The sequence below is a fragment of the Strix aluco genome, chromosome 15, assembly GCF_031877795.1.
Source record: "Strix aluco isolate bStrAlu1 chromosome 15, bStrAlu1.hap1, whole genome shotgun sequence".
In the NCBI taxonomy this organism is placed as follows: domain Eukaryota; kingdom Metazoa; phylum Chordata; class Aves; order Strigiformes; family Strigidae; genus Strix; species Strix aluco.
Window position 1 is genome coordinate 18,067,522 of NC_133945.1, and position 21,510 is coordinate 18,089,031.

General features: G+C 40.6%; 1 protein-coding gene across 3 annotated transcripts in view; it reads right to left on the bottom strand.

Moving 5' to 3' along the window:
- The window catches only part of LOC141930055 (4-aminobutyrate aminotransferase, mitochondrial), a 57,995-nt gene that overhangs the window by 16,717 nt on the left and 19,768 nt on the right, over positions 1-21,510 (bottom strand). For all 3 annotated transcript variants that reach the window (XM_074840357.1, XM_074840359.1, XM_074840358.1), the window contains exons 2-6: positions 18,749-18,877; positions 7,578-7,675; positions 6,715-6,744; positions 6,030-6,147; positions 62-111 (exon numbers count right to left, since the gene is read on the bottom strand). In XM_074840357.1, the coding sequence (XP_074696458.1) occupies positions 62-111; positions 6,030-6,147; positions 6,715-6,744; positions 7,578-7,675; positions 18,749-18,818 (366 nt within the window). In that variant the 5' untranslated portion in view covers positions 18,819-18,877. The remainder of the gene's footprint in view (positions 1-61; positions 112-6,029; positions 6,148-6,714; positions 6,745-7,577; positions 7,676-18,748; positions 18,878-21,510) is intronic.

Here is a 21,510-nt window from a genome sequence, read left to right on the forward strand (position 1 = left end):
TAAGACAGACTGCCACAAGGAGGGGGAGGACTTCAAGTACTTAATGTTTTAATTCACTTACCAAGTTTTGTGGCTGCTGTAGAAGCTTTATCAGAGAAGGATGGCTGTAACCTAATTAAAAAGAACAAAGAAAGAGAACAGTTACTTCTGTCTGGTTTCAATAAACTAACCGAAAATAACCTTAACTTAATGCTTGACTGTTTCTGTGTAACTTGTGTATGTTTTAACTAGTAATAACAGAACTTATTTCAAAGTAGGAGAAACTTCTCTTTTACAAAACATTATCTGGAACTTTGGTACAAATTTTGTGTCAGGCAACAGCAAAACATATTTTAGTAGTGAAAGTTAAAAACTGAACACAAAAATTAATGAACATGGCATGGAACTTTTGCCTGGTTAGGGCCTGATTAAAGCATCATAGTTTCTACCAGGTACTGCAGGATTGACATTATTAAATGCTTGCTCGCTCTCCTTCCTAGGTTTCCCACGTGTATTTGGTTTCGCTAGAGCACCACATGTGAACCTCTCCTCTTCCTCAATTCAGAGCAGAAATCACGTTCTGCCAACGCAGCCCACAAGCTGTTGTTTCTGTAGTCACCATTTAGCTGCGGTATAGAAGCATCTCCAGTTTCTCCTGCCTGAAGCAGGCTGCTTACCATAATCCCGATCTGCTCGACTTACGTGGCCCTTGCTGAGCACTGACCGCCCACCACGCATTTCAGAAACGGCTTCTGACTCCCTGAACCACAGAGGGAAGCTCCCCACGCAGCTCTGTCCATTTACAGTAGCCAGTGCTACACTTGTAGTCTCATAGCAATTTTTGCCCTCCCTGAATATCAGACTGATTATTCCTAGCACAGTAACAGAGCTTTCCCCCCAGCCCCCCTGTGCTTTTTAACTTATTGGATTTTTCCTCACTGTAAAATCAACTTAGAAGCATATTCCCCCCTTTATGCTTTTCTTCCGTGAAGTTCCCCAGTCTTTGCCCGCTGACCATAAGAAACTGACAAGCAAAAATCCACATATTTACCCATTTCCCAAAGAAAGCTCATTTAGCAATTGTAATTTCAGTGCATTATAATGTACTAACAGAACACCAGCAAGGGCTTTTTGTCCCTCAGCAGATACAGCCGGATGGTGACCTTACTAGCACAGCAGTGCTGCTCTCCGAGATGGTTTTTCATTGCTGATGCGTGCAATGAGCACATGTTATGGCAGACCCAGCAGGGATAAGCCCTGGGACTCCAGCAGAATTTTGCCAATGGCTTGACAGCACTCCTTGACATCTGTCGCAGTTGGATGGCATTCATCAGCGCTATCCCCTGCAAGGCCGTGTAAGCACTCTCTCTGTGCAAGATGCTGCCAAACTTGGTTTTGAGATGTGCACGTACTGGCCTCCACATTAGCTAGGGTTTGACATATACATACACTCACATTTATTTGCGCACATGAAGATGCATATTCCACCCCTGCATACAGCAGACATTCATGCATGATCAGTACCAACCCTACCAGAAGGAAGAGGCTGTTTACACAGATAGCCATACACTTAAAACTCATGGACTAAAAAGCACCCAAATCTCCAACCTACCACAAGCCATTAGCTATTCCAAGACATGTCTGGAAATCTTTCCGTCTCAGTCGTAGATTTACATACCTCAGCTGTGCATCCCATAAAAAAAATCTGTTTGACAAATTGGTGTCTCATATTAAAGGAGATTCTGCACTTTTCACTTTCTTTCATGACCAGCTTTTTTTTCCTTCCCGCTTTCCTTACTTTGACAAACATTTATTTGGGAAAAGATGCAACAATTTGTCCTTTTTACTGAGAAACATCAAGATACCAAGGATGCTTTGGGTTTAACACAATAAAGGTGCTTAATTCATACCCATTGTCATTCTACAGATTAGCTTACTTGCTTACAGGTAAACCAACGTATCTGATGTAAAAAAAAAAAAAACATCACCAAAGGAGCCCAGAAAATTCCATTTCAAGCCTTATTTCTAATGTATGAAATGCCAAAGCCAGAGATTAACATCATCTTTTATATTCCCTTGTAGAAGCAGTTGGAAACCTCATCTTCCCTACTGCTCAAGAAGTCAGACCACTCTGATTTTATTACAAAAGCTTACCATGCTTCTGAACTCCGCAGTCTAGTTGAATGACAATAGCCTTGATTATTCTGTCTGAGTAATGGAGCATTAGGCTACTGTGTTAAGAAATCAATTATAAATTCTGTTTTGAATATTTTAGTTTTAACTGCATGTCATGCTGCAAAGAATCTACTAAAATTATTATGAAGATAATACAAGTGGTTATTTGGGACACAGACAACTAAATCTGCATTGCATCTGCTGGCATGGGAAGAATTCTTGTTAGGCTAGAGGGAATGACACAGTTGAAAGTTGTGTCACTGAGAGCTGTAGCTGTGGCTACCGCTGAGAGCACCTTTGAGAGTATATCTAATGTTTTAGAAATCTCTGAACTAAACCTTAAAGTTTGTTATAAATAGCTTTCATTGCTTAGGAAGCTTAACCATTAACTCTGGTATTGCTTGTAAAAACATGTAATTCTGTTGCTGGTGTTAAAATGCATGACGAATCATAGAATGGTTTGGGTTGGAAGGGACCTTAAAGACCATCTAGTTCCACCCCCCTGCCATGGGCAGGGACACCTTCCACTAGCCCTATAGACTAGCCTCTTCCATCCATCTCTCTACATGTCTGTGTGTTTGAATATGAACATTTGCCTTCACGAGTGTGCGTGTCTATATACTTCACTGGCTATCCAAACCACACTGCCTGTGTGTGTATGTTTTGTGTTTATACATATATACACACTTCAATTTAGAATACCCTGTAGTAGGTTAGCATGAATCTTGTCATTCTCAAATCTGCAATTAACTCACTATTTTAATCTTAACATATCCTACCAAATCACAGAATCACAGAATCGTCTAGGTTGGAAAAGACCTTGAAGATCATCCAGTCCAACCAAATCACCAAATTGATCAATCATTAAGTGCGGCTAAAATTCAACTTTTTTTGATCTACTTCACACCATTAATAAACCTTAAATTGCTACTAAATCATTTTCATCCGTGACAGCATCCCTTCCCTCCAGAGTGAGGGATACAGAGCATGCAGAGACCTTTGCATCTTCTCTTATGTAACACAAATTCAAGGCTTCTATTACCCATAGCTTACCCTTTCCCACCCACACACAATGTTTCTCCCACTCTCTTCACTTCAGGCTGAGTGGCCCCGTGTTCCTCCTAACACTCCCTAATCTGCTGGTGCATCCTCAAACAGGCCCCAGTAGAAGAAGAGAATCCTTAAAGCCCGACCATTTCTGAAAGAGTAGGTCAGCATGTAGAAAGATGCTGAACTGGTAATGTGGGTTCATAGTCACAAAACTAACACCAGGAAGAACTAAATGGTTAAATAACTGTTATATAACTATGGTAGACAAAGTCAAAAAGCTCTAGCCCGAAATGGCAAACAGAGTGACTTGTTTCATTGCCACAACCAACACAAGGGTTTGTAGCTTTACGAATCCACTCCCAAACACATTCCTATAAGTGACAGAGCTGGCTCTTAAGAGAAGGGCACCTGCTTCATCACTCTTGCTGTGTGTCTAGATCAGTGCAATGGGAAAGTACATGTCCTCCAGGCTCATGAATGTGCCTGTCTGCAAAAGAAAAAAAACTGGAGGCTGTTAAATAATGAGATGGAGAAAGCCCAAAGAATCCATTTGAACTGAACAGCAGGCTGCTGCCAATAATATCAAACTACACCTCTCCGCATTTCCCCAGAGAAAAACAGACCTTCCCAGCACTGAAAAACAGATTGTTTCATTTGCTATTCCAGGATGTTTGCTAGTAAACATGTCAATAGAATCCCCTCCTGCATTTGGCTCCATGGGGTTTCTAACTCTGTTAGATGGATTAGATACAGGGTTAAAGGAGTATGTTGTGCTACAACCTTCCAAAAACCATGTGGTAAAACACTGTTTTAATTTTTGTTTTTCAGTAAGAAACAGCTCAGAACATCTTTGCTTGGAGGTTTTTTATACTTTAATTCTTATCTCTCCACACAGGCACTTATTACCTCTCAACCTCTGCTGATAAATATGTTCTAGTGTAGCAGATCATTATTAAATCTTGGGGAGTCCTGACAGATTCATGAAAGGTTTTATTGGATTTACTCGCAGACAGATAAGCACAGATGACTAGCAAGCACCTTATGATCTTGTTTTGGTGCCCCAGTCTAGAAGCTAACTCTGTCACCAAGAGGGACATTATTAGCAACCTCTGCAGCTTCAGAGTCAGTCCTGTTATTCAGTACAACTTAAAAAAATACATTAATGCTGTGCATTCAGTTAGATTGAGGTCAGCCTGTAAGCATTAAATTTCCATTTTCTTTTTGCTGCTACACATCATAGAGCCATTATCTGAGAAGGTGCATGAAGCACTGTACTGTAGTTCCTTCGCGACTGAGGAACATGTCCTCTAGGACAAAAAGACACAGCTTATCTTCAAGAAGCCATTGCCACACGTGAAGGAGGAACTGGATTGCTTAGCTGAGGATCAGTTAGGGGTACTGGAGTCTTACATCTATGTCACCAGTTTCAATCAACCAGAGAAAATAAACTGCAGAAGCCCCTGCTCCCTTCTGCCCCTTAAGAAAATATTTCTCCCTTAAATATTTTATACACAAAAACTGTATTAGAAGAGGTATGCTTGCACCATCAAGCAGTAGAAGGTCAGAAAGCCTCAGTGCACTTCTGTACAACCTTAATTCCATTCCTTTGGAGTATGCACTGACTTTCCTTCAACTACACGACCATGAACTAGTTTCTCCAAATCAGCATTTCTTGTGTGAAGAATGTGAGGTCTTGAACACTAAATGCACTTCCTTTCCTAGAAACCTAAAATCCAATCCCATTTAAGTTAGATAAGCATTGTGGTCCTTTGTTTCACCCCTATTTCCACGTTAGCAATGACAAAGTTATTTCAGTGCGGCTTCTAAAGGATAAAAATATCTAGAACTTGTGTTGATGAAAATAAGCTACAAACACTGAAAAGTTCTGGAATGATTACACATTTATTGAGGTGCCACATGAGAGCAAAAATATTAACTATCTGCAAAGAAGACTGGGATAACTGAAAACCCATTCAAGTCACAAGGGCTTATATGCCAAAAATTTGGTAACAACCTGAACACCACTAAATTCGGTTTCCCAATAAAGGAGGCCTGCAGGGATGATCTTGAGTCATCACGGTTTCTATACATAGCACAACATCTACCTTTTAAATTACCCCAGCACTTCTCCTCTTTTTGCTTCTGTGAAAATGTATTTTTAAGCAACCAAGAGGAACCGTGGACAAGGAGCAAACAAACTGAACACCTACTGAAATCTATATACCTTGCAGTTGGGGCCTACATCTCTGCCCCCATGAAATGTTTCACAAAAAAATCAAGTGACTTTCCCAAGCACTTGGCAAGTCCATCGTTTGGTTCCTCAGCCCAACCAAACTGCCACCTTTACTTTCACTCAGCACCACAGTTCAGTGTTTGGTCTGGAGTCCACATGGCCAACTCTTTTTTTCAGTTCTTTTGAGATAGAAATGTTAACTAAAGCATGTAATTTAATGTCAAAATGTTTAAGTTATGTTTGTTAATGTTTAAAACAGTAACATACTGTTACAGAATCACAAAGTAGACAAATCCAAGCAAAGACAACCTAAATTGTGGAACCTGCATATTCAAATTAATACTAGACCTTCTTCCAGGTACCACTATGTACTTCAAGAGAGCTGTAAGTGTTGACTTTGTAGTTTCTTCAGCTATTCAAACACACCACTACATAATACACAGCAGTGTGCTGCACCCTGATTGCACAAGGCATATGTTACATCAGCTTTGGGTTTTTTTTAGTTAATTAACCAACTTCTCTGGTAGTGGCTGAGATAAGAAAACAACAGCTTGAGGACAAAACAAAAAGCTTTGGTACAACTGTCTCCTACCTATTGGGATGGATGAAATCTGAGAGTAGAGATCCAGCATGCGATTGCCATCTACATCTACTAGGTAGTTCCCTCGGCTCTCTTCGTAATTACAAAAAAAGTGTACAGCTTCTGCATTCTTACAGGAAAAAACAAACAATAAACACTTTAAAAAGTAGTAGTGTGCATGAAAGTGCAACTAATGGTTATACAGCAAAATCTGATAAAAATTATAAGACACAAAGACATTATATTCATTGCATGGAGATTAACTGTAGAGCTATTTCTATTAAGAGGGACTGTTAAAAGGGCAAGTATGCACTTTTTCTACAGAAATGAAGCACAGACTGAGGAATTGCTCATCTTGGGAAGGCAATATGCACTGAGGTTGACATACTTTTAAGCTCAAGCTCAACTTTACCTATGTTTTCACTGGCCACTTTGTAACAACTCAAAAGGCACATATAGTGTTTAAAAGAAAATCACTGTTCCTAACAAAATAATTCTGCAGTATTCAAATTATACTAAAAAAGATTTTATTCAAATGCGCCTACATACCATACATAATATACTCAGCGTGAAAACCCAGAGTCAGTATTTCACCTTTTTTTTTGGTATGGAATTAAACTTACAAAACAGGATTTTAAAGCAAGTTCTGAAATCACAGTATTGGCACCCCCCAAACTCAGAAAACTTGACAGATTACCTGAATGCCATTCAGCTGCTTCATTAATTCCTGTAGAAAAACAAACACCAAAGAGTCTCAGGTATGTAATTACCAAATACTGAAGAAGAATGTATGTTTCTTTTTTATGCATAAATCATATGCAAAACTTGCAGTCCTACGTGCTTACCAGGAAACTCTACTTGCCATATGAACTTTCACAGTGTATCTTGCAAATGTTACAGTCAAAACTATTAACTGTGTCATGCAGAGCTATATGGGCTGCAAATACAGTTTAATTATAAATTTCTGAAAAGGGAAAGCTGCCTCTTCTATATTGATCAACTGAACTGAGAAAACAAGAGAGAAATTTGAAAATAGGAGAAGCAGAGACAGACAGAAGGGATACCAGCACACTGGTTCTGGAAAGACAGCTCCCTTTTTTTTTTTTTTTTTTTTTTTTTAAAAAAAAGACCCAAACAAACACCACCACCACCATACCCAAATACTGACTCTGTCAAAGTAAAACGACGTCCAGCAAATTGACGCTCTTGCTCCATTTCAAAACCAAAGCATTATTTCACATCACAAAAAGCCAATTAAGTTTCTGTTTCAGTGGGAGCACAAGTAACCAAGCCTGATGAGATGTTTCATCAAACTGATGCTCTTTTGCTTTCAATGGCTTCATGCGGGAAGTTGGCAGTTGAGATTCAGATCTCTCAGAGAGGGGCATGCCATTCATGAGCTTTTCATTCTCAGCATCTTGATAAAAGTGGGCATAGACTGTTGTGAAATGATGTTTATTCATATCAGATTTAAGGTGTGGAATGAAATTTGTTTTCTAGCAAGTTACACAGCTAAACAAAAAAAAAAAAACCACAAGCTACTATACTTTGGGAACTTACTCTAGATCGTGGTCCAGGAACTTCTGTCTTCATTAGAGGTCCATCATAATCAAAATCCACATCAATTTTAGCTGCAGCTTGACTGATATATCTCTGTCCTGTAAGAAATAATGGAAACCTGAGTACAGACCATATTTTCTGTGCTCTCCTCTTAGAATAAATATCCATACCTTACCTGACTGAGAACATTTGACAGATGAGACCAATTACATTGTACTGTCTGAAGTGAACTAAATATCTCATCTTTGAGAAGTGTTAAAATAAAACTAATACCAGTGAGGTGGCTTTCAAAAAAAATAAAATCAAGTGAAATGACAAGGCAACCCTACAGAAAGAGAGAGGCAAATCCAACTGTAAAGGACAGAAGGACTAAGAGCACATCTGTTTCCATCTCTGTTGTTGAGTCTGTCCATTACGCCTTGAGCAAGCCTTTGCTGTAAATTCCCCATTCCTATGCAGAAATGGTTTCATTCACTATCAGTAATAACCGAAAAGCCTGATGTAGTCCACAGCTAAAAAAAATTGTGATGTTCTGCAATAGCTCAAAGAACACCGTTTGGGAAAGATTTGTCTCGGAAAGGCTGTGTTTAAAATGAATTCAAAATCCCACATGAATCCAGCATCTTGCAGTGCAGCTCTGAAATCTGGGCCAAAGATAGTGACAATTTTTCCTCTGATCCTGCCTCTGACCTTACTGTTCTTTATCCACGTGTGTAATTGGGGAATAATAAACTTGACATCTTAAGGAAACCAAAAGGCAAAAATCTCCTGTGCTTCATTAACAGGCTCTGCTTCCATTTCTGAAGTAACCGTTTCAAAATACAGGGCTTCGGCATACTTTATAGGACAGAGACAGTTCTGGTAAGCATATTCCAAATATGTATATATTCCATTAGGGGATTACAGGATAATATGGGAATTGTACATTTGCAACAAAGTAAGTACAGCCTCAAGAGCTCTACCAGGGTGACCAGCAAGAGACTATGAGCTTGCTCTGTACACTGTGGTTAAGTGTTGAACTTAACTAACATTCTTAACAATTAACATTTTTGTCATGGAGCACCTGCAAGCCTCTACCCAGCACGACATCAACAACAAATTAATCTTAATACACTTAACTTAGGGATATCACACTTGGACCAGACCACCACCCAAAAGATGAGAGCATAACTTATTTAGCCTGGGAATCCCAGCCAGCACCGGTCGCCTCCACGCATCCATCCAGAGTCACCTCTCACTGCCAGAGTTTTGTTTCAGAAAGGTACTAAAACCATTTTTTGTTTGGAAACAACAGCTGTCAAATAAAACAAGTATTTATCAAGAAAAAAAGAAGGTATGCTATGATACTGCTTGGCAGTGTTTCGAATATAGCCATTTGGCCAAAATTTCCAACAGTGATCAGAGACGTTTGTCTCGGTTTGTGTCAGCCCAAATTGAGATGTCTCAAGCAAGCCTGATTTTGAGAAGCTTCATCTGAAAAAATCACAACCCTCTCTAACTGAGCACTTAATTTCACTGCTCATTTTGGAAAAACTTAGTCTGCAAAGATGATTATTCTCCACAGCTTTAATTCCAGTCGTTATATCTGAGATGCGTCAGTGCCTCTCTGCAAAGCTATTAATAGGTTTCATTACAGCAACACCACTTCATTTTTGTGTCATTCCGTTTAGCATTCATGTAAATTGGAGACTGCATGACAACTGCTCCACTGGAAAAAAAAAACCTACTGCGTATAAAAGATCAAAAGCTACACAGTTCATAGCCAATAAAGCTGCAGATTTAGTAGAGACACTATGAAGTCTAAAAGGGGAAAAGAGACCAAACTAACCCTTTTGTGCACCCTACTCCTTCCCCGATGGAGATCACAGCAAACCAGCATCAAACATTTCTCCTTCTTCTGTGTCCTCTTCTGTCCCTCCCCACCAGGGTCTGGATGCTACTTAATACGATAAAGGGGAAAGCACCAAGAAAGGCACAGAATATATGTAGGCCATTCTGGTAGTCAGCAGTAACACGAAAGATACAGAAGCCCAGCAGCATACTTGGAATCATTTGACCAAGCTGTGAATTTAAGACAGGTGAACTATAACCTGCATGCATGCTGCTTCTCCTCCTCCTCCCCAGCCCTGCCTGGTGTCTGCTGCCAGAGACCCCGTGCTGCCACGTCCCCCCCGTCCATCTCCCAGGGTCCTCCCATCCGGAGCAGCAGCTTACACAGGCACACTGCCTTCCTTGGTATTTTTAACTGAGTTCTCATTAAAAACGCACTTGTTTAGACAGTGATTAAAGATTTCCTCTTCTGTTAGCAACCAAACCAGTCCTAAAACATGGAAGATGCCTGAGTGCCAGGCTCTGAAACTGAGACCAACAGTCGAAGACTTCCTGGCCATCAACCATGAGGTGTGGATGACATTTTGCCTCTTACACTTCCCTAAAGGACAATCTGTGAAATATTTTAACAGATGAAGATTCTAAATTAATTTAATTCTTTCTCTAAGAAAGTTTTGTTGTGGATATTGGAAAGGGCACAGAGTCTGTCCTACGAAATCACACATATTTACAGAGCTGTACAACAAGGAATTCATTTGGAGAATATTTACTGTTGTCCTAACTTAGTTCAGTGCCACAAGTCAAGAGGAGGTTGCTTCCATCAGCCACACTGTGTACAAAAAAAGACCAAAACCAGTCAGCCTGCTTCGTAGATCATCATCATCTTTTCGCTACTGTTTATGGCACAGCCTCTTTTGCATCAGTTTGTTGAAGTAGATATTTGCTAAGGGCACATACGAGCGATTAAAACCAAACAGAGTACTTTGCTGTGCAGTGCTGCACTAATTCACGCTGGCATAGCTAGTGTCTATCACCAGACAGGCTTTCATATACAGTAAAGATTGGTCAAGTGAAACTAACACATACAGGTCTTCCCGAAGAGCTGATTTAAAGATCATTTTTATCAAATTGGTAATGTTCATCAATTTGTGAGACATTGGTTTTTTTAAACAGCTGCAGGAGCAGCTTATCCAAACCACAATCATCTTCAGTAAGTCTGCCATCTAAAAATGAGCAACACAAGGGACAGGTTTCCCTTCATTTGCTTGTTATCTCCTAAGGCATGCTACACGTCATCAGGCTTTACAAGCAAGGGATTTCTAGGCTGATTCACTGATACAAATTTAATTTTATATACTTGTTTTCAGGAGCCCACAGAGTATCTCATTTTATTAACGCCAATATAATGGCAGCTATACTGATTTATTGATCCTTACACTTGCCAAAGAGTCATTCCACCTCCTAGCTCAGGCAAATGCTATGGTTTGAATTTGAAGGAACAGCTTGCCATAAATAAAATGAAAATGCCCTGTGTTACCAGATCAAAGGATTTTTAAATGTCTTTTTTTTCCTTCCCCTTAGGTAGAGGATGAAGAACACAGGCTAGAACAGAACCCTCAAAAAACCAAAACCTCAACATACTAACAAAGCCTTTGATAGCAAAAGCTAAAACCAAAGTGAAGTTAATCCTCAAACTTTTTATTTTTTTAATGAAGCTCTTCTCCCTTTGAGAGTGTAACATAAATGATTGGCACAAACTCAACACAATTTCTAGCAAGGTCAACAGATTTATTCCAAATAGCCCACTTCACTACTCATCTGATATGCATACTTGTTCACAGGGTTGATTAAAAATAAACAAAGCAACCCAAATTTTAAGAACACAAAAACACGGTTCCCCTGCTTTCCCTCTTTTAACTCTTTTTCTTCTTCCCCTACTCTTATTCAAGTAAATTGGGACTGATCAGCAATGTTAATGATAGTCTAAATGGCCAGTCTTCTTTGAAGTCTTCTTTGAAGAGCTCAGTCTCTATGACTTGCATTGGCCCACACAGCCTGTGCAAGTCACTGGCACACACACATAAAGAGCTCTCCTCAACTAAGAGCATCTTAACAGCAAGAAAACAAACTGTCTTACTGCCACACAGCTGAAGACTTTTGAAGCGTAATGCTCCCTCAGTGCTCAGGGACCTGTCCAAACGCTCATGAAAATGAAACAAAAGGAAGCACAACAGTTTTTATCAGCTAAGGACTCCTGCTCAGCTTAATGCTGCAGAGTTTAACAAACAGAGAGGTATTGCCACAGCACTGCTCCCCTTCAGACAGCCCATTTCCATACAGACTCACAGGCTGCCCTTATTGTACAGGCAAAACTTGGAGCTCAGACCACTCTCAAAAGGCACCGATGTCAGAGCCGTGGTGAAAGGTGGCCTGGCCATTCCCTGCATGAAGACTCAACAGCTTTTTGGCATCCCTTGCTCTGCATATGCTGCAACACTTTGTCCTCTGGGTCCTGAATAACCACAGGGTACGGGTGCTGCCTCTGGCTTCCAGGCACCCAAGGCCCTGCACACAGAGCTCAGCTCTGGGAGGTGGCTCACTCTGCTGCAAAGGTTCTTCCAAGCACTTGGACACTGTTTTGCCTCGCGGAGGATTTCAGCCCAGAGGCCATGCTCTGTCTCTCTTGCTTCCCTCCTCCCCAAGTATCAGTATCCAATTCTTCTAATGATGCAAGCAAATGCAATTAAATCAGATCACTCACTGTAGTGTTTCATCCCCTAGTAAACTGCAGTCTGCTCAGCTCAGCTGGCATTTCTGTCTTGAAGTTACTCAGTGTACTTTACAACTTAGTCCAAATTATTGCTGTTTGACTTTTTAGTATCAACTTACTGTGCAATAGAAACCCTGAAGTCACCCTGTAACTCAGGTTACTCCAACTTAATACTTATGAGTTTAGACATTTGCACGTCAGGTCTTGGTTTTGAACACTGCACTTTGCCTCTCCAAAAGACAGTAGAGATGGGACAGATAAAAACTGAGATTCTTATTATGTCCAAGCAAGGTATTTTCAAGAATTAAGAATCCGTGGTGGCTGGTCCTTCAGTGAACTAACAGCATTACCTTTGTAATAAAAGATCTGGAATACAGAAAATGCCACAAAGGTCAAGTGAGACCCATATGTCCCCAAAGGGGGGAGCTAAAACTTCAACAAATCTCCACAGTGTGTATGTTTATTATGACTCCATCACTGATGGACTGACAGCGTATGCACACAATAACCTGTCACTGTTGATACTGATGCACCCATACTGCTCCAACTCCTTCATGCAGACAGCCTGATGGCTGCATGGCTTTTTTAAAATTTCTTCAAATGAAAAGATGGAAGCTCAACAAAAATATATTATTGGCCTAAACATCCTCACAGATATTTAAACCAATATAATTTTAGGTTAATATTCTTAAATTCTTATTACACTATAACTTACAGGTAAATCAGTACCTAGATGTTTAATTCAAGTTATGCTCTTGAGCCAACGGACCAAGACAATCCACTGACTTTCTGTTGAGGTCTGTGATCAAACTGCAATAGAAAAAGGGTTTCTTATGTTATATTCGCTTAACTTAAGAACATGACCTCAGCTCTTATCTTAAAAGTGCATAGAGGTAATGGGCTCCAGCAGAATGTCCGTCTCGAGCATTAGGAAAGCTCTTAAGTTACATTTAGCTAATGTGACCAAGAACAGCACCCTCTTTTCCCTGGTGAACAAAGCTGTCTCTTCACATCATGGCAAAAGTCAAAGAACAAACATATGTACTAATAACAAAACTAATTAACAGAGAGCGCATCGGCTGAATGATCTGCAGAGAATTTTCTACCCATCCCATTTAAAGAGGGTGGGTACATTAAGTTAAATTCTGGTTTTCTTGCTTCTTGCAGACTTCTCAAACCTCTATGCAACACACATCATCTTTCTAAACACTTGAGTAACATCAGCAAATCATCACATCCTTCCTTTTCATCTAGCAGGATGTCATAATTTGCTAGCAGACAGAAAAGCTCATTTTCCAACTTCTCTTTTCTATGCTGCCCTCATCACTCACCAGGTGTCTCACTCAGCAATTTTTAACAAAGTACCACATTGCTATAGCAACATAATTAATATAAGTACACCCTTCTAACATTTTGTGATGTTGGTAGTCACAAAGAGCACTACTGTTAGCAGGTCTCTGTGCTAAGTAGTGATCTCTGCTAAGAAGAGCTAGGTTCAACACAGGGCTACAAAGAAAATGCTTAAAGCTCTGGTATGTTTGACCACAAATAACACTCTCATAAACACAGCTCCTGAGTGTACAATTGGGTATTACCTGGGAGAAACTCCAGTGGAGGCACTGAAATCACATCAGTGTAACTAAGAGAAGGAACTACTCTAAGGAAAAAAAAAAGAAAAGAAGATAGGTGAAAATAAATGGTGGCATACCAGATCTCTCAAATGCAAGACTTTTGCTGTGAAAGACTGTAAAGTGAAAGCTCTCCAGTCCCCAGGGAGGCACATTACACGTGCTATGGCACCGCTGCCCTGTGCAAGTGTAGAAAGGCAATCTCCCTTGAATGCCTTTAACTTCCACTCCACGGTGTCTATCAAACCACCTTCCAGACAGAATTTTTAAAGCGTGGAGGCCCTGACAGCCAAAAGTAGGAGGACTGTGACTTCCCCCAAGTCCTCTTTTAGGTGTTGCAAGTAGAATCTGTTACTAACAGATCTTGAAACAGAATGGCAAAAGGCCAGGCTAGCTAGAGATGTTTGGAAAACGAACATCGCTATTGCATAATATTGTGAAAACTGAGATTGCTATTTACAGAGTGCTTACGCTGTAAGATCAGCTCTTCAACATGAGATTGTATGTGTTTCAGTACTCCCACATACACACTGGAGATTTTATTGGAACAGGATTCTCCAAACACTAAGAAAAACTCCGATACCATACAGGCTGTATAGAAGTGGAAGTTCCTGTAAGAAAGAGTAAGAACAGCTCCCCCTCCCCATCACAGCATAATCCCAAATCAGCTCCTAAACAGAGTTACAGGAGCACCCAACTGCTAGTTTTCTTGTGGATCTTGTGATCTGCATCAGTCACAACATGGTTCCTCATCTGCAGCACAGCAGACCAGAGCAACAGCTATGAGAGCTCATCAGGACACCTCTAGAGATGAACAGCCACAAGGAATGCCCAGGTGGGAAAACACAGCCAGCACTGCCAGAGCCACCCTTTGTGGCACAGAAAGAGCAAGAAAATTAGATAGGAACAAAGGCCTTACATTTACTCAAGGAACTGAGAACTGAAGTCCAAACTTGGCCTTGTAGCAGAGCCTCCTTCCAACAACAGGTGTTTATATGAACATTTTTACGTATCTCAGCTTTTAGTCGGAACATCTGACCAGACAGAAGAGTAAAGGTTCCGCAGTCCCATGAGAGAGGTTACACTCCAGAGTCATCAATGGCCAGTTCCCAGGGCACCAGCTGAAGCTGACCTCAAGTCCATGTTCTCTACAATCCAGAGAAGGGAATTGATCCTTGCTTGTCCCACATATCACTCAAAAATATCCTGATTTCATTCTGATTTCTTAGGGAAGCTCCTAACGTACAAACTGAATAAAAAAAGTCTTAGAAAGGATTAATACTGGAGACAAAAGTAGGAGTAAATCTTTCTCATGGCTTTCCAACCTCTTTCCAGTAACTGTGATGGGGACAAGTCAGTAAATAACATGAACCTCTCTCAGATTTTACTGAGTATACCTGTGAGATAAAACATTATTATCCTCTGTAGAGAGAGAGGAAACAGACTGACACATAGGTGGGGTAAGCCTCAACCCGAGTTAGTCCATTTAGGGCACCGCAATAAAAGGGCAGAGAATCTAGAGGAGAAAAAATGGACCTAGGAGGAGAGACTGAAACAGTATTTAGACCAGTTGAGAAAAAAAGTATGAGGTCTTGGGGTAGGTAGTATGTTTCAAATACATAACAGGTTACTGCACATAAAAAATAAACAGTCCAGCTCCCAAGTCCTTTGAGGGCAGGACAAATTATAAAGATTTTATTTTCTTCCTGTTTTGAAACTTAGGTTAAATATTCAAAAAAAGTTTTAAAGGTAAGGTCAGTTCAGCAGTACAGCAGATTGCCTGGGGAGGCTGCAGAAGCCACACTGCTGGGGCCCTTGAAGAACAGGTCATCATTCTAGAAAGGCATGGGTGTGCACTAATGCAAATTGATGCTACCTTAAGGCAGAAGACTGACCTTTTGGCAGGCTTTCCAGTTCAAGATTCAAAGACTAATTCAACCCCTTAGGGTAAACAGTATGAAACTGAACCTAGATCTCTGGAGTCCCAGCCTGTCCTCATAATTATGGTACTACCCTACCAGCTAACAACCAACTGAATCTTCATCTGCCTCCAAATCATCAAAAGGGAACAGCTTTCCTACTACAGTGACACAGCTGATAAAACCAAAGCTGGCACAAAGCAGAGTAAGTATTTACATTCAGACCATCAGCTGTGATCACCTTGCAACACACTGGGCTGACAGTAGCAACAGAACTCAATTCAGGTGAGACGTAACACCGAGGTACGTTGTCATTTCTCCAACATCAGCTGCCTCTCCCCGATTTGCCTGGCTGTCACTGACAGCACTACGCAGGACGCCTTGTAAAAAAAAGAGTAAGCTAGCTACTCAGTCTATTGTCGTTCTTCTGTCACCCATCCAATTCTAGTGAACTTTATCTTCAAGCCCAAACTATCAAGTAGATCAAATACATAAGGAAAACAAAATCATACCTGATTAAATCTTATTTTTAAGGAAGGCGTAAGGACTCCAAATACTGACAGGCTTCACATTTTTGGGAAAGATTTCAGCTGCATATTATTTTCACATGTTTTGCTTAGCTTTTGCATTTTGATCAACTTAAATGGTTTTCATTTTTCCTTTCTAGTTAGCTTGCCACAGGCTGGCTAACTGTGTTAGTAATGAGAACACTACGAGCAATAGTTAAGTAGAAAAAGATTCTTCAACCAGATGCTTACCTCTTGTCCCATGTTCCTTAAAAGATGAGGGCTTGAAATACATCTTAATTAGAATTAAACACTATCCCCCATGTACAACTAGAGAAAAGGTTCCTAGAAATATTTTGATTAATATAAAGCTTAGTTACCTTTGTTCCATGTGTTTTACAACAGTGAACGTGGATGTAATTCTTTGCTGCAGTGAATGCAACCTTGCCAACACCCTTCCTTTCCACATGCCCCTTTTTTTGTCAGTTTATTTCATGCTCAGGGCCAGCACAGTGCTAACTCCCACGTTTGCTTTAAAAATCAGAAATAATCAAGGATGAAAACAATCTCCTTCTGTAAATAAATTTATCATAGATTCAAGCTGAGTAGGATTACTGCGCTTAATGCACACACACAACTGAAACATGACAGCCCACAGAAATAGAGACTTCTACCAAGAGGCAATCTATTCTCTCCCCCTCTCCACCTCCATCCCCCCTTTGCAAACCCTGTCATTTCAGTACCCACAGAAAAAAAATTAGCAGACCAAATGGCACCACAGGATTTTTGTGGGAGTAATTAATGTACAAGTCTCTTTTTCAGTCTGTAAAGCTCTGAACTTGAGTACTCAAAAATACCTTGGAGGAGAGCACTCTGGAGCAGAGAGCTCCTGGACATTGTCCTCAGCATTTCCCTAAAAGCCAGCAGAGACCAGCAGCACTGCAACCTTAGCTGGGGCTCACCAGAAAAATGGCCTGAAGCTACACACATCAGAGCCTTCTGCTTATTCTGTCAGCCAAGAATGTTGCAGGCTAAAAAAACTGTCAGGGTACAGTCCCTTCTGGTGAGGGGTTCTCCTCTTGCTCCATCTTTTCTAATTTCTGGACACACACAGAGAGCATTCAGTCCCAAAGGCCACAGGTCTGTTATACAACCTGCAGCCAAGGCCCTCTATGCTTTGTTTCAGTATTTTAGCGTGCCTTCCCACTTCCTGAAAGCAAGGATGGATTAATGGAGCCCAAAGTTGCTTTCCTTTTTTACTGAAGATCTACACCCCCCATTGCAATGGTGAGAAAGGAAGAGTGAGTTAGTACATCTGCCCTCCAGCGACCTCAAGTGTCTTGCACAACTGCAATGTCTTTGTGGTTGGGAAGCAGCACAGAAGTGTGCAAGACACACACGCGGGACAGGGGGCATTAAGTGATATTGAGGTGACAGATTAGCTCAAAGGACTGACAACTAATGAAGGCCTGGTTGCTGCAAGCACTTTCCATTGTCCACTATCGACCAAATGATCCCTGCTCTTGCACAGTGCAGATAATCAGCGCGTCACTCCCATAAACAGAAGCGCATCTTGTACTGTAACACTGACCTAAAACTTTTCCAATAGTTACGAGACTTTGTGTTCTTTAGCCAAAGGTCAGTTGCTCCCCAAACTGTATTATTTAAATGGAAATCAATCATGTTTAAGTTTCTGAGAAAAAGGAAGTGTTTTGTGTTTGCCTGGCAGTGGCAGAAGGAGCACAATGGCACTGCAGAAGAAGGGCTGGAGGGGAGAAGAAACATTAGTATTTACTCAGTCACAGAAAAAGTCATTCAGCTATACTGCATTCAGTATAACAGCACACAAAATGGATGCCAGATCTTAGATTCTACACTGCTTTGTCCAACAAAACCAACAGAAATTTAGTTTTTATATCTATTTCACAGAGATTGCAGGTTCAATATACACATACACATGCTAAATTACAAGCTGGGGCCAAGCAAGAACTTGTCATTACACACTTAGGAGAAAGTAGTTTGATACTGTGTGATAGGTTTTTATTTCACACTAGAGCTAACTCCAGGCAGAAACACACATTCCCAGTGAGGGTCACCTCTTCATGTCAGTCACACAAAACCTTTTCCCAAGGGAAGACGGGCAGGGCCATGCTACATAGCACAAAGACAAAAAATGGCTGATTTTGATGGATGGTTGTTTCATCTCTGCACCACATAGCACCAGAAAGTAAAAGTTCCAAGGGCTGAAGACCTTCGTTTCAGTTAGTATGTTTACAGCGCAAATTATTAACCGAGTTCTTGTTTGCAGAATAAAAAAAACCACCAGCCCACAGCACCTTTGTGGGCCACATCTAAGACTACAACTGCATCGTTACCTGAGATGCAGAACATCATACTCTTCAAGTTTTGAAAGATTCAACACCAGCGGACAAACCCCAGCAATGTTCAAAATGGCACTTTGTCCACTAGCGTAAATGCTTACCAAATACAAACCAAGAAAATACAAAAAAACACCTACCAAATACAAGTAGTCTGGAGTTTTGCTGCAGGCAACAGGTCAGCTGTCGACTAAGCAACATTGACGCCATTTTATCTTTTCTTTACTCAAAAAGACTCAATCTTGAGAGATTTCTTTCCGACTGATGTTCTGAAAAGAAGAAAAGCAAACACTTATTCGTGTCCCTATGGACGCAGCCACTAGTACTGTGCCATTCATTTCAATTTCCCCTTTCACTAATTCCAATCCAAAGAAAACTGAAAGCAGGCTTTGATGGATTAATGCTGACATTCAGAGCAGTCTCAGGATTGAGAACCAAGTCTGATGCTAGGTCTTGTTAAGGCAAATGACTTCTAGGCTAAATCTGTATCTCCCAGCTTTAGCAGGGCCAGGGGGTAAAGATCATTACTTATTTTCCCTTGCTCTTCTTCTCTACTTTCTCTATGTATGTAGTCCAGTCAGTCTCTCAAGCCATTATGCTATTTCGATTCATCCTAAGTTTATGAGAAAAATCTCATCTAATACAAAAAGACAGCAGGACAGGCATTAGTAAATAAAAGAAAATCAATCCCCTGAAAAAACAGTTCTACCAATTAATTACATCTCTATGAAGACAAACTGTGAGAGCTGGGATTGTTCAGCCTGGAGAAGGCTCAGGTTGCATCCCATCAATGTGTAATAAATACCTGAAGGGAGGGAGTAAAGAAGGAGCCAGGGTCTTCTCAGTGGTGTCCTGTGACTAGATAACAGGCAATGGGCACACCAAAATACAGTAAGCTCCATCTAAATATAGAAAAACCCTGGACAGGTTGCCCAGAGAGGGTGTGGAGTTGCCATGCTTGGAGATATTCAAAGCCCAATTGGACATGGTCCTGCTTTAGGTGACGCTGCTTGAGCAGAGGGTTGGACCAGATGACCTCCAGAGGTCCCTTCCAACCTCAACCGTTGTGTGATTCCACCTCAGCTAGTTAAATGTAAATGACCTTGTAAAGTCAATTCTGGCTCAGCCAGACCCGGTACAATGAACGATAGTATGACTCCTTTTTCACTCTGAATCACCTGTGCAGAAAGCCTGGCTGGAAGTCATAAATAGATAAAACAGGTCATTGAATTGTTATCCAAGTCACAGGTTAAATTCAAACGTTACATTTAGAAGTGTGGTACCCTGTGATCTATGTCGGACACTAGAGGCCCTTCTTTGCCTGCACAGAGACTATGCTGGTGTTTTTCACCTCACTGTACGTCCCTCCACCCCAGTGGGTGTAGACCATCTAGTAGCAACGGACTGAGGCTTGCAGTCCAAATGAAATGTCACTATTACCAGAAAGCTCCTGGAAAGAACTACTTAAATACGCTGCGAGAATGGAGCTGATTTTCCAGCAGAAAGAGACCACAGCTTACTGCTTACATCATTTCTATGCCATCAATAAAATACACAAACAGATGCTGCTGATTAGAGGCAGGGAAGCAGTTGATCTATTGCTACCATGATAGAAAGTATCTCTTACCTACCATTAATATATCAGAAATTTAATTTCGGTATTGTCTTTAGCCAAGATACCATTTGCTTTCCTTCACGCTTGAGCTTTTTCAAAATTGGCAAAAGAAAACAAAAACCTCCTTGCCTACAGATATCTATTAATTCATAGACCTATTAATACTCAGGTACAAAGAAAATTCCCTGTGCCTTCACAGACAATTGACACAGTACTTGGTTTCACTTAGCTTGCTCCAAGTTCAATTTAAAATTTAAGGTATTTTGAAATCTGCCAAGGTGAGCAAATACTTGCACAACGTTTGTGTGCACGCTGGAAAAAGCTAGATTAGCCTTGTAAGGTTGTTGGGTCAGAAGTATAGAAGGAACTAGTTAATTTTTTTCAGAAAAGAGTAACTTATAAGACAAGATTAATTTAATTCATTATTTTTTCACTCTCTTGCTTCTTTCTTTAGTTGTGCTAACTTTTGCATAATCAATGCGTAAAGAAATATCCCAATACTATAAATTTCTTATCTTGTGACCATCCTCTAGCAAAAACCAAATGTGGGTAAGTCAGTGAGACTACCACTGTGGAAAAAAACTGTTAAAGGATGAATCGGCCGAGCACCTCTCACAATGAATAACCACCTTGGTTGATGCTCTCTGCTCACAGCTATTTATCTGGTCTGTACTTCTGTAATCTACAACTTCCTCCTTCAGTTTGCTCTGCAAAGTCTCTAGGAGCCTGTTAAAAGCTAACAGGAACACAGCTTTGCAGGAACCAACAAACAGAGCAGTGCAAACCTACCTATGACAGAAGGCTAAAACAACCCAGCGAGGTTCACTTCGTCATTCTAATCCCCTTCAGGCATCTCCCGTGGGTGTTTTGCTACCAAGTGACTAATCCACCTCGCTCGCAATGATGAGATGCCTCTTCACATAAAATCAAACACAACTTCGAGTCGGGCTACGTGGTTGTACCCACCAGTGTCCAGGTTTCCCTTCAGTGGTACCTACTTCTTCTTCCCTAGGTGAACCACTCCTAAGTCTTTGCTCCCAGAATGTTATTTTGTCTTTTACTTACATTTACTGTTTATCTTAAGTCCTTTAATGGTTAAATGACAGTATTCATAAAAGGCTCAAAAGTATATTTGGAAATGGTACTGGCTTTCTGAAATACTCGTAGAAAAAAATTATTGCAAGAGGTTTAAAAATAAAGTAGCTTAGCCCTCATTTTCCTTGACAGTTGTTATATAAAATGTTTTACCATTTCCTAGTCCAGAGTGAGAATATATCATGTAATATC